General features: G+C 39.0%; 1 protein-coding gene across 1 annotated transcript in view; it reads right to left on the minus strand.

Annotated features, from left to right (window-relative positions):
* Positions 1 to 3,612: 3,612 nt before the first annotated feature.
* The window catches only part of LOC112777950 (uncharacterized), a 38,571-nt gene continuing 26,118 nt past the window's right edge, over positions 3,613 to 16,065 (minus strand). Inside the window, exon 2 of the mRNA XM_072228273.1 lies at positions 3,613 to 3,716. Coding sequence (XP_072084374.1) covers positions 3,613 to 3,716 — 104 coding nt within the window. The remainder of the gene's footprint in view (positions 3,717 to 16,065) is intronic.

The raw sequence follows: 16,065 nt of genomic DNA on the forward strand, positions 1-16,065 counted from the left end.
GAAAAATCAATACACGTGGGATAAAATCAAAAATAAAATTTGTACATGAGCATATGATACAAAAGTGGAAAAATTGGGTAGCTAGGTAAAATTTCAAAATTATATAGAGTATGTATATGTTAGGTGAGATCTTAGACTAAGCAAGGATTCAATTTATAGCTCACTTAGCCTTATATATATACCCTTACCTTTACCTTGGCCCCATTACAACCTTGAAAAAAACCTCATGATGTTTGTATGTGTACATTATATGTTTGTTGATTGGTTAGATGAAGAATAAAGTTTTAAAAAGCATGACTAGAAAAGAGTAGAGTGATTAACCCCAAACACTGAGTGACTAGAGAGTAAACACAAATCCAGTGAGGGTTCAATAGCTCATTTCCATATATCCATATTTAATTGTTAATTGTCTTGTAAGTTTGTGAAATATTTTAACCCAACTCAATTGTGAATATGTTTTAATATGGTTTGGCCTTAATTGCACATATATGATTCCTTAAAAATATGAAGCAATTTAACCACATGTAAGCTTTATATATATAGGTAAATAGTAATTAGAATTTCATGATTCATTAGGTAGCTTGCATTTAGAATAGATTACATTGCATAAGATTCCACTATTCTACCTTCACTCTTTTCTCTTGGATTTAGCATGAGGACATGCTATTGTTTAAGTGTGGGGAGGTTGATAAACCCCTATTTTATGATTTATTTTGTGCTCAATTGAGTGTTTTTATCAATTCTTCACCCACTTATTCATGTAAATTGCATGGTTTTACTATTCCTTCCTTATTTTATGATATGTGTGAAAACATGTTTCCTATGCTTTAAAAATATTAATTCTAATTATCCTCTATTACCATTCAATGCCGTGATCTGTGTGTTAAGTATTTCTAGGCTTCATAGGGCAGGAATGGCTTAGAGGACAGAAAGGAAACATACAAAAATGGAAGGAAAGCACAAAAATGGAGTTTTGAAGAAAAAGGCAGCGATGCGTACGCATGGACGATGCGGACGCGTGCCTAGCGCAAAACGCAAGCGACGCTCACGCGTGGACGACGCGGACACATGCTTGATGCAGAACACAAACGACGCAGACGCGTGACTGACGCATACACATGACGAGGAAAAACTCCAAATGACGCGAACGCGTGACCCACGCGCACGTGTGACAGACGCCACGTGCAGAAATTGTAGAAAATGCTCCCAGCGATTTTTGGACCCTTTTTCGACCCAAATCCAAGCCCGGAAACACAGAATAAAAACTAGAGAATGGGGGAATCAACAAGTAGAAGATATACAACTTTCATATTCACAATTTTAGGTTTTAGATGTAGCTTTTAGAGAGAGAGGTTCTCTCTTCTCTCTTAGGATTAGGATTAGGACTTAGAATTTCTATTATGATTAGGCTACTTCTCTTCAATTACAGGTTCAATGTTCCTTTAATTTATTTTCTACTTTTATTTATTCTATTACTTTAATTGTTATTTATCTTTCTAAATTGATTTATGAACTTTTCCATGTTAGATTTGAATATTCTATCTAATATAATTTGAGGTATTTCAGAATTAAGATTGCTTTGTTTTATTTATGTTATGGATATTTTCAATTTAATTTAGATTTCTTCTTCTTTTGGCTTTGGTTAAGTAATTGGTGACACTTGAATTATCAAACTCAGCAGTTGATCGGAAATTGGAATTGCTGATTGATTTGGATCCCTCTAAAGCTAGTCTTTCCATAGGAGTTGACTAGGACTTGAGAAATCAGGTTAATTAGTCCACTTGACTTTTCTTTATTTAGTAAGGGTTAACTAAGTGGGAGCAAAATCCAATTTTCATCACACCTGATAAGGATAACTAGGATAGGATTTCCAGTTCTCATACCTTGCCAAGAGATTTTCTAATTTTTAATTTATTTTTCTTGTCATTTAAATTACTTGTTCCTTATTTTAAAAACCCAAGACAAAATATACTTTTTCCATAACCAATAATAAATCATACTTCCCTGCAATTCCTTGAGAGACGACCCGAGGTTTAAATACTTCGGTTATAAATTTTATTGGGTTTTGTTACTTGTGACAACCAAACTTTTGTACGAAAGGATTCTCTATTGATTTAGAAACTATACTTACAACGCGATTATATTTGTGAATTTCTTTACCGGCAGAATTCTGATCGTCAACTACCCTACGCACGATTTAGAACTTGTTGCGGTTGTGTTTGCCTTGAAGGTGTGGAGGCATTATCTCTATGGGGTTAAGTTCCAAGTTTTCTCTGATCACAAGAGCTTGAAATACCTCTTTGATCAGAAAGAGCTCAATATGCGGCAGAAAAGGTGGATGGAATTACTAAAGGACTACGACTTTGAGTTAAAATACCATCCGGAGAAAGCGATTATAGTGGCGGATGCGTTAAGTCGGAAGTCATTGTATGCGGCTTGGATGATGCTTCAAGAAGAGAAGTTACTCAAGGGATTCGAGAGCCTGAAGATTGGTGCTCAGGAAGTATCTGGAACCCTGTGTTTGAGTCGATTAGAGATCTCGAGTGACTTTAAATCCAAACTCCTAAAGGCTCATGAAGTTGATGATGCGTTATGGAAGGTGTTACCAGCTATTGAGCAAGGGAAACGGTGGAGAGTGTTGGAGGATAAGGATAGACTATGGAGATTCAAGGATAGAATCATTGTACCGGATATTGGCACTTTGAGGCAAGATATCCTAAAAGAAGCACACAAGAGTGGATTTTCTATTCAACCGGGGAGTACTAAGATGTACCATGACCTAAAAGTGATGTTTTGGTGGCCGGGTATGAAGAATGATGTGGCGGAGTATATCTCGAAGTGCTTAACTTGTCAAAAGGTAAAGATTGAACATCAAAGAGCTTCCGGGATGTTGCAACCTTTAGAGGTTCCACAATGGAAGTGGGAAAGCATTGCGATGGACTTTGTGTCGGGATTGCCAATGACTAGGGCCGGTTTTGATACTGTCTGGGTGATTGTGGACTGATTGACGAAGTCAGCTCACTTTTTATCCATTCGGGATGACTTACACCCTTGAGGAGCTAGCACGATTGTACATAAAAGAAATTGTGAGACTTCATGGTGTACCAGCTACTATAATCTCTGATAGAGATCCTCGTTTCACTTTGAGGTTTTGGGATGCATTTCAGAAAACTTTCGGAACCCGACTAAGCTTGAGTACGGCTTACCATCCTCAAATAGATAGTCAATCCGAGAGGACGATCCAAACACTAGAGGACATGTTGAGAGCTTGTGTCTTGGACCAACCGGCGAGTTGGGATTGATATATGCCGTTAGTGGAGTTTGCATACAATAATAGCTACCATGCGAGCATCGGAATGGCTCCGTATGAGGCTTTGTATGGAAGAAAATGTCAATCTCCGCTGTGCTGGTATGAAGCGGGAGAGAAAGGCTTGTTGGGGACGGAGATGATAGCTGAGACCACTGTACAAGTCAAGAAAATCCGAGATAGGATACTCACGGTGCAGAGTCGCCAAAAGAGTTACGCCGATCAGAGGCGGAAGCCCTTGGAATTTGAGGAAGGAGACCATGATTTCCTTAAAGTTACTCCGACCACGGGAGTAGGAAGGGCGATTAAAGCGAAGAAGTTGAACCCTCGATACATCGGTCCGTTTCAGATCCTGGAGAGGGTCGGACCGGTGGCGTATTGGATGGCACTACCACCTCACCTTTCGAACCTGCACGACATGTTTCACATGTCGCAACTTCGGAAGTACACTCCTGATGCTAGCCATGTGTTAGAACCTGAATTAGTTCAGTTAAGAGAAGATTTGACGCTTCTTGTTGCTCCAGTCAGAATTGATAATACTAGTATCAAACGATTGCGTGGAAAAGAGGTTTCATTAGTCAAAGTGGCATGGAGTCGAGGCGGTGTTGAGGAACACACTTGGGAGCTTGAGTCGGAGATGCGAACGGACTATCCGCACTTATTCTCAGGTAATTGAATTTGAATTTTGTGGGCAAAATTTCCAATTAGGTGGGTAGAATGTACAACCCAGTTAATTAATGGCTAATTAACCCATAAATAAGAATGTATTCTAGAAAGCCAAAAATGTAATTTTTATGGCTAAATATGATAGAGGAGATTGAGACGAGAATGTCGATACCAATTTTGTAGAAAACAGACCAAGATTGGACCGAACGGGCCAAACTGGGCCAACCGGACCCCTAGTGGGCCCTTGGCCCAACATAACTAAGCCCAAAAACCCTCATTTCAGCACTCTCTCTCCTCACTACACTCAAGAAACACGCTGAATGGAGGCCAAGGGGGGAAGAACACTCTCTCAAGTTCTATCTCTCCTCTAATCTTCAAACCACCATAACTTTTGATCTAGAGCTCCGATTGCCGCACCGTTTACAGCCACGTGTTCACCGCGGAAAGCTCTACAAAACCCACTACTTTATTTTTGAGGTAAGCCACGAAATCATTTCAGTTCTTCATCCCTAATTTTCGAATTTCATGGGTAAAAATATTGAGATTTTGGGCTCTTTGATGTTATAGGACCCAAATTTCTTGAAGGAGAAGATTAATCTTGTCTACTTGGACCTTGGGTGTGGTAAGACTCTCAACCCTAGTGTAATTTGTTGTTCTATGATGTTTGGGTATTGAGATGTTGTGTATGGGTATGATGATTGTGGCTTAGGTTGTGTGTATGTGGGTATTAAAGCTTGATTGAGACTTTGAAAAGCTTGAAAAGGGATTTTAATGATAAAAATCTATTCTTGGAGGTGTTGAGACCTTGAGAGCTTGTGGACAAGTGGTTTGGAAGTGCTCCGGTTGAGCTTGGGAAATCGGCTAAGGTATGGTCTCGGTTTCCTGTATCTAAAATGTAATGTGGAGTGAAAACTTAGGCTAGAGGCCCTAAGATAGGCATTAAATTGTTGATGTTGTTGAATGGTTGAGATATATGATGTGGTCATATATGTGATTATGAATATTGATGCCTTGATGGTGTGATATATGAGAAAAATGCATGTTGTGATATATGCTTGATGAATGTTTGAGGTTGAATTGAGGATGGAACCATGTTGAGAGTGAGCATGGTAGTGATTATGTGTAATGTTGGTTAATTGGTAATGGTGTGATTGGAAATTATGATGAGGAAGGGTATATGCCATGTTAATGTATTTAATATTGGGCTAATTGTTTGAGATGGGATGAAATGGTTAGATGTTGGCTTGTAATATGTTAAATATACTAATGTATGAGTTGAAGAGGCTTGAATTAATTTTGGCATACTTTCCTTGATTTTGAAAAGGGTTGCAATTGGGATGTTTTGAAAATGGCACTTTGTGGTTTTGAATGAAAATGTGGTTTTTTGGCATACTTTGATGGGACATAACTTGAACTCCGGATCTCGGTTTTGTGCCAAATCTATTTAAAACTGAAATTGGATCTAGGGTGGTTATACCGTTCGAAGAACGGGGGGAAAATAATTTAAAATGGATGAGTTATGTCCCTTGGAAGATTGGGGGTTTAATTTGTGAATTCTGCAGCTTTTAACTTAGAAATTTTTTTTGGCAAAATGGCCCCCACGCGTAGGCGTGCTTGACGCGTATGCATCGTTTTTCAGAAAAACGCCATCCACGCATGCGTGTGGCTCACGCGTACACGTCGATGTGCTAAAATGGTTGCCCAGACAAAATTTCCGAGAGTTGCGTGAGCACTGTGCCAGTTCTGTGCGTGGGGCACAAACGCACCCACGCGTACGCGTGGCTGACGCGTAGGCGTCCCTTGACTGTTTTCCCATCCTCGCGTGCGCGTGGGCGACGCATACGCGTCGATGAACTTTTGGCCATCCACGCGTGCATGTGTAGGACGCGTACGCATGGCCCTGTTTTCATCCCAAAGGTGATCTTTGAGTTTTTAAAGCCAAATTTCATACTTTTAAGCCTCCGATCTCACCCCTTATGTCTTAAATCATTATGATATACCTAGCAATGAGAAAGGAGCTAGGGATGTGATAACTTGTGGATGAAGCAAGGGAAAACGTTATGATCAATGATGATCAAAGATGATTATATGAGATGCGGAGGATGGCGGTGGAAGTGCTTTATGTGCCATGAGCCGAAAGGCTGTATTTGTTGATAAATTGGCTGGTTCTGGATTGAACCGTGAGCCGGATGGCTGAGTTTGTTGCCGAGTTACGGCGGAGCCATTATTGATTATGGCCGAATATAAATGCATATATGCTATAGAATGAAATGTGAATGTTGCACTTCCACTATCTGAGATACGAGTTTTCCTGGGTGAAAGCAGTGGCTAGCCACCACGTGCTCCAGGTGGAGACTCGATACTCTGCTGATCCTATGTCGTAAGTGTGGCCGGACACTGTGAAAGTTCTGGATGAGCTCGCCCCCGTGAATATACACCAGTGAGGGTGTTGGATATGGATCATGATTATGATCACGATTATGTTGAGTATAACTCGAGTTGGGGATGCGCGACAGAGGGACAGTCCAATGGTTAGCTACCAGGACTTGTCGGGTTGGCTATATAACTGACAGATGATATCATGAGTCATTAGGGACGGGCATTCATCATATGGATATTATGTGAATTGTTTGAGATTGCCTATTTGACTGCATATTACCTGCTAATTGTCTAAATGCCTTATCTATTCCTATTTTGTATATCTCTTGTCTGATATAATTGTGTTTGCCATATTATACTCCTACTGGTGGTTGAGAGGTTTGAAGGATTTGGAAAGGGAATTATTAGTTAGACTGAAGAATCTTTAGTTAGTTGCCATTTATGGTTTAGCCTGTTTATAAGCTTTGATATATTTGGTGCAAGTTCTAGGATTGCCTTCGGCTTTTCCAGGACATTACATGTTAAATATGTGGGTACTGTTACCATACTGAGAACCCCCGGTTCTCACCCATGCGGATTTTGTGGTTTTCAGATGTAGGACGCGAGGCTTCTCGTTGAGGCATGCTGGAGACTTTTGGATTAGCGAAGATCCTTGTTCTCAAGACTCTATTTTAGTTTATATGTTTTGCTTAGATACTTTTATCTACACTGAATAATACAAACTGTGATGACTCCTCTTAGAGGGGATTTTGGAGAATAGGTTCTCTTGTATTTATGTCCCTTTGGGTTTCCTTGGGGTTTCTTATTTTATTTATTTGTATATATTGCTATGCTCAGACCGGTTATTTTCGCAACCGGATTATGAGTTTTGATATTCATGTTTTTGACACTCATTTGTATATGTATAATCTCGCGTTGGTATATCCTTTGTTCGTCATGTTTTCGATCGGAGTGTTGCGCTTTCGAGTTGCGATTTTGTTTTACCCCTTTCCTTCAAAGGCTCCTAGTTATAATCTTTATTCACACTACTATATGTACTAAATTTTAATTTTTAGAGGTCGTAATACCTTGCCATCTCTAAATTATGACTTAAGCATAAGACTCTGTATGGTAGGGTGTTACAGGGCACGTATAAATTCCCGGGTATGAAAAGCCCCCATTGAGTGATTATATGATGAATGAATGTGAACTCTATGCATAAACTCTTGGGGATGTGCGACGGGGGAGAATCTAAAGTTTTTGGACTTGTCGGGTTGGCTGGATAACCGACAGATGGGTTCCATCAGCCATAGGACAGGCATGCATCATATGCATTTGTTTGTTTTGATTGCTATGCATTTCCTGGGTTTGCCTAATTGATATATACCACCTGCTACCTGTTATACTTGCTACTTGCACTATCTGCTCATTACTTGTGCGTGAACTTGTTTGGTTGCTTGTCTTTGTTGCATTGTGGATGATGGAGGGACGGAGGAAAAGGTGAAATGGTTTGGTGTTATGTTAGGTTTGAAATGGAGTAAGTTAGGCAGATTTAGATTACCTACCCATGTTTATGGCTTCTGTTTAGTAATTAAGTTGGATAACTGAAGAACGGAGTTCTAGGATTGCCTATGGCATTCTCAGGACCTTATTTATTATACGCGTGGCACTTTTACCATGTTGAGAACCTCCGGTTCTCATTTCATATTGTGTTGTTGTTTTTCAAATGCAGGTCGAGAGGCTGCTCGCTAGGCGTCTGGATCCTTGAAGCGAAGTAGTTCTTGGGTGTATCTTGGATTTCTGTTTGTATATATGTATATATGTATTTAGCTTACTCTCCAAGTGACTTGTGTATGCTGCTCCTCTTAGAGGTTAAGGGAGAGATAGGAGTTTAGAATTGGTATTTTGGTGTATTTTGGGGATACCTATGTATGTATATATATATCCTCCGGCCAGCCTTAGCTCAGGGGCTAGTTATGTTGTTTCCTTGACTTTCCTTTACTCTTTGGTTTACCTTTATCATTTCCTATTAGGTTTCTTAGCACGTAAGTAATCCTATTCCTTGAGCGTTGCACTTTTTATTTTTGTGGTTTTGTTTTTAACCGTTTTTCAAGGCTCCTAGTATATTGTCCTTTCCACTAATATATATATATGTTACTGTTTAGAGGTCTATAACACCACACTACCTCTATTCTATGACTTAAGCGTAAAACTCTATGTAGTATGGTGTTACAAAATAGAAAGTGCAATTTTATTTTAATTTTATTCTTAATATTTAATTTTAATTTTACCTTTAGAATTTCAATATGTTTCAATTATACCATTAGGGTGAATAACATTAATTATAACTAATCAATTATATTATCTGATTTGACTAAAATTAAATAAATATTAAATTATTTAATAAATAATAAATGAATTTAATTTAAATCATTCTCTTATTATTTTCTATATCTATGAATCAGAATGTACTTTTATGTATCTTGATTAATAATTCTTAAAGGAGTTACTATTTTATTTACTAACATTTTAAATTTTTTATAATATTTTCATAAAGCTTTATTAATTAATAGGTTCTTCTTCACAATGTTTTTCTTGAATTTTTTAACAAAAATATATCTTAATTTTTGTCTCTCATATATTCATTGATTATACTAATTTTTTTTACAGTGTATTTTTATCAATTACATGAATTATTTTTCTGTCTTTTTTTTTTACTTTTTTAATTATTTTATTATCTTATTTTTAATTATTTATTTTACTTTCACTTCTCATATGTTTATTGTATTTCACTTTATCTTAGTTTTAATTTCATAATTAACTTTTAATTATATAAAATTTAATAGTTTCTTTCAAAACATGCTTAAATATATTATCTATTATATACAATCATTAGGATAAACAAACAAATATAAATTGAATATATAATTTAATTTTAATTTAAAATAATAAATAAATAAATTGCCAGAAAAATTGCAACCAATTTTATTTTTAATTTCTCTATAATTTATTTAAAGGTAAAAATCTCTTTAAAACCACTAACATCGCCGATAACAAAATTATATGTCTCTATTAAATAAAAAAATATATAAAATAAATAACATATATATAATTTTAAAGTTATTAATCATAGACTATAGACAAATTTTAAAAAAAAAAATCTTATGGGTCAACATGTAATTTTTTTATATTTTTATTTTTTTCAAAAATTTTTCAAACTTATGAACATTTAAGTTGTCTATACATAAATTAATGCCTAATTAACCCATAAATGAGAATTTATTCTAGAAAGCCAAAAATGTGATTTTTATGGCTAAATATGATAGAGGAGATTGAGACGAGAGTTTCGATACCAATTTTATAGAAATCGGACCAAGATTGGACCGAATGGGCCAAACTGGTCCGACCAAACCCAAAGTGGGCCCTTGGCCCAACTAAACTAAACCAAAACCCTAGTTTTCAGTACTCTCTCTCCTCACAACACTCTCATTCACGCTGAAATGGAGGCCATGGAGGGAAGAACACTCTCTCAAGTTCTATCTCTCACTTGATCTTCAAACCACCATAACTTTTGATCTAGAGCTCCGATTGCCGCTCCGTTTGCGGCCACGCGTTCACTGCGGAGAGCTCTACAAAACCCATACAATCAATTTTGAGGTAAGCCACATTTTGCTCTTCGAATTTCCAGCCTTGATTTCGAGTTTCATGAGCAAAAATGTTGAGATTTTGGGCTCTTTGATGTTATAGGACCCAACTCTCTTGAAGGAGAAGGTTAATCTTGTCTCCTTGGACCTTGGGTGTGGTAAGATTCTCAACCCTAGTGTAATTTGTTGTTCTATGATGTTTGGGTATTGAGATGTTGTGTATGGGTATGGTGATTGTGGCTTAGGTTGTGTATATGTGAATATTGGAGCTTGATTGGTGATTTTGGAAAGCTTGAAAAAGGATTTTTGGTGGTAAAAATCTGTTCTTGGAGTTGTTGAGACCTAGAGGACTTGTGGACAAGTGGTTTGGAAGTGTTCCGGTTGAGCTTGGGAAATCAGCTAAGGTATGGTTTCGGTTTCCCGTATCTAATATGTAATGTGGTAGGAAATACTTAGGCTAGAGGCCCTAAGATAGGCATTGAATTGTTGATGTTGTTGAATGGTTGAGATATATGATGTGATCATATATGTGATTATGAATATTGATGCCTTGATTGTGTGATATATGAGAAATGCATGTTGTGATATATGCTTGATGGATGATTGAGGTTGAATTGGTGGGTGGTACCATGTTGATGGTAAGTATGATAATGATTATGTATAATGATGGTTGATTGGAAATGGTATTATTGGAAATTGGGATGAGGAAGGATGTATGATATGATATTGTGTTTGTCCTTTAGCCATTTGATTGAGAAGTGTTAAAATGGTTGGATGTGATTTTGGAAATTTTGGTAAAGTGTCAATGTGTGAGTTGAGGATGGCTTGTTGTTGATTTTGGTACATTTTGAATGATTTCAAAGAAAATGGTTGAAATTGGCATGTTTTGATTGATTTTGAAAAGAGTTGAAAGTAGCTTGTTTAGAAAATGGCACTTTGTGGTTTTGTATGAAAACATAGTTTTTGGGCATACTTTGACGGGACATAACTTGGACTACGGATCTCTGATTTGTGCCAAATCTATTTAAAAATGAAATTGGATCCGGGATGTCCATGCCGTTCGAAGAACGGGTGAAAATGATTTAAAATGAGAGAGTTATGACCGTCGGAAAATTGGGGGTTGAATCTGTGAATTCTGCAGCTTTTAACTTAGAAAATTTTTAGCAGAATAACCCTCCGCACATAGGCGCACTTGGCGCGTGCGCGCCATTCTTCCAGGAAGCACCATCTACGCGTGCGCGTGGTGTGCACGGGCGCGTCGATACGCTGTGCCATATGCCCAGCTATTTTCCAAAGAGTTGTGCCAGAATTGTGCCAATTTTGTGCCTGGGCGCAAGAGCACCCACGCGTACGCGTGGCTGACGCTTGCGCGCCGTTTGGATATTTTTCAACCCGCGCGTATGACGCTTGCGCGTCGATGAGTTTTTGGCCATCCGCGCGTGCGCGTGGAGTGCGCGTACGCGTGGCCCTGTTTTCATCCCAAAGTTGATTTTTGAGTTTTAAAAGCCAAATTTCATACTTCTAAGCCTCCGATCTCACCACTTATATCTTAAATCATTATGATATGCCTAGCATGAGGAAAAAGGGCTAGTGAATGTGGTAACTTGCGAGTGAAGCAAGGGAAAAATGAATGATCTATGAGGATCAAAGATGATTATGTGAGATGCGGAGAATGGCGGTGGAAGTGCTTGTTATGCCATGGGCCGAAGGGCCGTAATTGTTAATGAATTGGCTGGTTATGGATTTAACCGTGAGCCGGATGGCTAGATTATTGCCGTGTTACGGCGGAGCCATGATTATGGCTATGTATAAATGCATATATGCTGTTGAATGAATTGTGAATGTTGCACTTCCACTATCTAAGATACGAGTTTCCCTGGGTAGTAGTAGTGGCTAGCCACCACGTGCTCCAGGTTGAGACTTGATACTCTGTTGACCCTATGTCGTAAGTGTGGTCGGGCACTGTGAAAGTCCCGGATGAGCTCGCCCCTGTATATATTCACCAGTGAGGGTGATGGATATGGATCATGATTATGATCACGTTTATGATGAGTATAACTCGAGTTGGGGATGCGCGACAGAAGGACAGTCCAATGGTTAGCTACCAGGACTTGTCGGGTTGGCTCTATAACCGACAGATGATATCATCAGCCACTAGGGACAGGCATGTATCATAAGCATACTACATGAATTGTTTGAGATTGCCTATTTGACTGCATATTACTTGCTAATTGTCTAAATGCCTTATCTGTTCCTATTTGTGAATCTCTTGTCTGATATAACTGTGTTTGCTATATTATACTCCTGCTGGTGGTTGGGAGGTCTGAAGGAATTGGAAAGGGAAGTATTAGTTGGACTGAAGGATCTTTAGTCAGTTGCCACTTACGGTTTAGTTTGTTTATAAGCTTTGACATTATCTGGAGGAAGTTCTAGGATTGCCTTCGGCTTTCCTCTATTATTATGTATTATATATGTGGAAGCTGTTACCGTGCTGGGGACCTCTGGTTCTCACCCATGCGGATTTTGTGGTTTTCAGATGCAGGACGCGAGGCTCCTCGTTAAGGCATGCTGGAGACTTCTGGATTAGCGAAGATCCCTTGTTCTCGGGACTCTGTTTTGGGTTTATATGTTTTGCTTAGATACTTTTATCTCCATTAAATAATACAAACTGTGATGACTCCTCTTATAGGAGATTTTTGAGAATAGATTTCTGTATTTGTGTCCCTTTGGGTTTTCTTTGGGGTTTTCCTTATTTTATTATATGTATATATTGCTATGCTCGGACCGATTATCTTCGCAGCCGGATTTTGAGTCTTGTTATTCCCGTTTTTGACACTCTTTATATATATGATCTCGCGTTTGCTTATCCTTTACTCGTTACGTTATCGATTGGAGTGTAGCGCTTTCGAGTTACGTTTTTTTTTGTTTACCCCTTTTTCTATAAAAGCTCCTAGTTATAATCAATCATTCATACTACTATACGTACAAAATTTTTATTTTAGAGGTCGTAATACCTTGCCATCTCTGAATTATGACTTAAGCATAAGACTCTGTATGGTGGGGTGTTACATTATGGTATCAGAGCAGTTCGTTCCTGTAGAGCCTGAGGAATGGACTGACTATGCTTCTGTGCATTCTCTGTGTGTGTGTTATGTGCTGTTAGTATATCTGCTTGATATAAATGGCATAAACGTTCATGAGCATGCATTTGGGACTTTGAAGCACTAGACTTTCGATATTGAGACTGATCAACTTAATATCGATTGTTTGGTGTGTATAGTGTAACACCCTACCATACAGAGTCTTATGCTTAAGTCATAATTCAGAGATGGCAAGGTATTACGACCTCTAAAACAAAAATTTAGTACGTATAGTAGTATGAATAATTGATTATAACTAGGAGCCTTTACGGAAAAAGGGGTAAACAAAAACCGTGACTCGAAAGCGCAACACTCCGATCGATAACGTAACGAGCAAAGGATAAGCTAACGCAAGATCATATGTATAAAGAGTGTCAAAAACGGGAATATCAAGACTCAAAATCCGGCTGCGAAGATAACCGGTCCGAGCATAGCAATATATACATATAATAAAATAAGGAAAACCCCAAGGAAAACCCAAAGGGACACAAATACAGAAACCTATTCTCCAAAACCTCCTATAAGAGGAGTCACCACAGTTTGTATTATTTAATGGAGATAAAAGTATCTAAACAAGATATATAACCCAAAACAGAGTCCCGAGAACAAAGGATCTTCGCTAAATCCAGAAGTCTCCAGCATGCCTCAACGAGAAGCATCGCGTCCTGCATCTGAAAACCACAAAATCCGCATGGGTGAGAACTAGAGGTCCCCAGCATGGTAACAACTTCCACATATATAATACATAATAATAGAGAAAAGCCGAAGGCAATCCTAGAACTTCCCCCAGATAATATCAAAGCTTATAAACAAGCTAAACCGTAAGTGGCAACTGACTAAAGATCCTTCAGTCTAACTAATACTTTCCTTTCCAATTCCTTCAGACCTCCCAACCACCAGTAGGAGTAAAATATAGCAAACACAGTTATATCAGACAAGAGACTTACAAATAGGAACAGATAAGGCATTTAGGCAATTAGCAAGTAATATGCAGTCAAATAGGCAATCTCAAACAATTCATGTAGTATGCTTATGATGCATGCCTGTCCCTAGTGGCTGATGATATCATCTGTCGGTTATAGAGCCAACCCGACAAGTCCTGGTAGCTAACCATTGGACTGTCCCTCTGTTGCGCATCCCCAACTCGAGTTATACTCATCATAAACTTGATCATAATCATGATCCATATCCATCACCCTCACTGGTGAATATTTATGGGGGCGAGCTCATCCGGGCCTTTCACAGTGCCCGGCCACACTTACGACATAGGGTCAAAAGTGCTTCGAGTCTCAACATGGAGCACGTGGTGGCTAGCCACTGCTACTACCCAGGGAAACCCTCATCTCCGATGGTGAAAGTGCAAACATTCACAATTCATTCAACAGCATATATGCATTTATACTTAGCCATAAACATGGCTCCGCCGTCACACGGCAATAATCTAGCCATCCGGCTCACGGTAAAATCCATAACCAGCCAATTCATTAACATTTACGGCCCTTCGGCCCATGGCACAACAAGCACTTCCACCGCCATTCTCCGCATCTCACATAATCATCTTTGATCCTCAATGATCATCCATTTTCCCTTGCTTCACTCGCAAGTTACCACATTCACTAGCCCTTTTTCTCATGCTAGGCATATCATAATGATTTAAGACATAAGTGGTGAGATCGGAGGCTTAGAAGTATAAAATTTGGCTTTTAAAACTCAAAAATCAACTTTGGGATGAAAACAGGGCCACGCGTACGCGCACTCCACGCGCACGCGTGGATGGCCTTAAAACTCATTGACGCGCAAGCGTCATGCGCGCGAACGCGTGGATTGAAAATTAGCCAAACGACGCGCAAGCGTCAACCACGCGTACGCGTGGGTGCTCTTGCGTCCAGGCACAAAACTGGCACAACTCTGGCACAACTCTCTGAAAAATGGCTGGGCATTTGGTGCAGCGCATCGACGCGCCCACGCACACCACGCGTACGCGTGGATGGTGCTTTCTCGAAGAACGGTGCGTATGCGCCAAGTGCGCCTACGCGCGAGGGGTCATTCTGCTAAAAATTTTCTAAGTTAAAAACTGCAGAATTCACAAATTCAACCCCCAATCTTCCGACGGACATAACTTCCTCATTTTAAATTGTTTTTCACCCGTTCTTCGAACGGAATGGACATCCCGGATCCAATTTCATTTCTAAGTAGATTTGGCATAAATCAGAGATCCGTAGTCCAAGTTATGTCCCGTCAAAATATGCCCAAAAATCGTGTTTTCAAACAAAACCATAAAGTGCCATTTTCAAAACAAGCCACTTTCAACTCTTTCAAAATCAATCAAAACATGCCAATTTCATCCCTTTTCTTTGAAATCAATCAAAATGTACCAAAATCAACATCAAGCCATCCTCAACTCACACATTGACATTTTACCAAGGTTCCCAAAACCACACCCAATCATTTTAACACTTCTCAATCAAATGGCTAAAGGACAAACACAATATAATGTCATACATCCTTCCTCATCCCAATTTCTGATAATACCAATTTCCAATCAACCAACATTATACATAATTAACATCATACTCACCATCAACACGGTACCACCCACCAATTCAACCTCAACCATCCATCAAGCATATATCACAACATGCATTTCTCATATATCACACAATCAAGGCATCAATATTCATAATCACATATATGATCACATCATATATCACAACCATTCAACAACATCATCAATTCAATGCCTATCTTAGGGCCTCTAGCCTAAGTATTCCCTACCACATTACATATTAGATACGGGAAACCGAAACCATACCTTAGCCGATTTCCCACGCTCAACCGGAGCACTTCCAAACCACTTGTCCACAAAGCTCTTCCCTCGGTTCTGTGGGAATGATCCTTTGTGACTTCTTTTCTCGACGGCTGCCCTCTTCACGCACTCTTCAGCAACCCT

Source organism: Arachis hypogaea, chromosome 19 (genome assembly GCF_003086295.3).
Source record: "Arachis hypogaea cultivar Tifrunner chromosome 19, arahy.Tifrunner.gnm2.J5K5, whole genome shotgun sequence".
Lineage (NCBI taxonomy): Eukaryota > Viridiplantae > Streptophyta > Magnoliopsida > Fabales > Fabaceae > Arachis > Arachis hypogaea.